General features: G+C 75.4%; 1 protein-coding gene across 1 annotated transcript in view; it reads left to right on the forward strand.

Annotated features, from left to right (window-relative positions):
- The window catches only part of LOC101624609 (piwi-like protein 4), an 8,163-nt gene that overhangs the window by 750 nt on the left and 6,758 nt on the right, over positions 1–655 (forward strand). The window contains exon 3 of the mRNA XM_012734858.1: positions 462–651. Within this exon, the coding sequence (XP_012590312.1) occupies positions 462–651 (190 nt within the window). The remainder of the gene's footprint in view (positions 1–461; positions 652–655) is intronic.

Consider the following 655-nt stretch of genomic DNA (forward strand, 5'->3'; position numbering starts at 1 on the left):
GGGCCCCCCTGCTCCCCAGGCTCAGTCGTCCTCGTGGTCCTCTTGGGGGAAACTTTCCCGGGACACCAGGCCCCGCGTGTGCGGCCTGCTGGTGCCCCCCTTCTCCAGCTGTGAAGTCAGCAGTCTCCCCTTTGCCTGCCCGTGTTCCCCGGGGGGCAGGACACCTGAGCCCCAGGGCTGTGTCCCCACACCCGGCCGTGACCGCTCCAGGCAGACGCAGCCCTGTGGGGTGCGGTCCGGCCGCCCCGCCTCTGCACTCCCCTGCGCCCCGCAGGCTGCGGGCGGAGCCGGGCGGCGGGGGGTCACAGCGGGGCGCGCCCTGCCCGGTCTGGGGCCTCTGGCAGTGTCTTCTCGTGTGGGGGCCTCGTGCCCCAGAGCCTCGAGGGCCGGGGCGGGGCCGGGCTGAGCGCAGAGGCCTGGGGGGCCCCTGACGTGCGTCAGCACCGCGTGGGCGCCCCCAGGGTCCAGTGGGATCCCCGTGCGGCTGGCCACGAACCTCTTCGGCCTGGACCTGCCCGGGGACTGGCAGCTGCACCAGTACCGCGTGGCCTACAGCCCGGCCCTGGAGTCCCGCAGGCTGAGGGCCGCCCTGCTGTGCGGCCACCCCGCGCTCGCGGGCCGCGCCAAGGCCTTCGACGGGGCGGTGCTGTTCCTG

The sequence above is a fragment of the Condylura cristata genome, unplaced genomic scaffold, assembly GCF_000260355.1.
Source record: "Condylura cristata isolate star-nosed mole 26May11 unplaced genomic scaffold, ConCri1.0 scaffold00079, whole genome shotgun sequence".
NCBI classification, from domain to species: domain Eukaryota; kingdom Metazoa; phylum Chordata; class Mammalia; order Eulipotyphla; family Talpidae; genus Condylura; species Condylura cristata.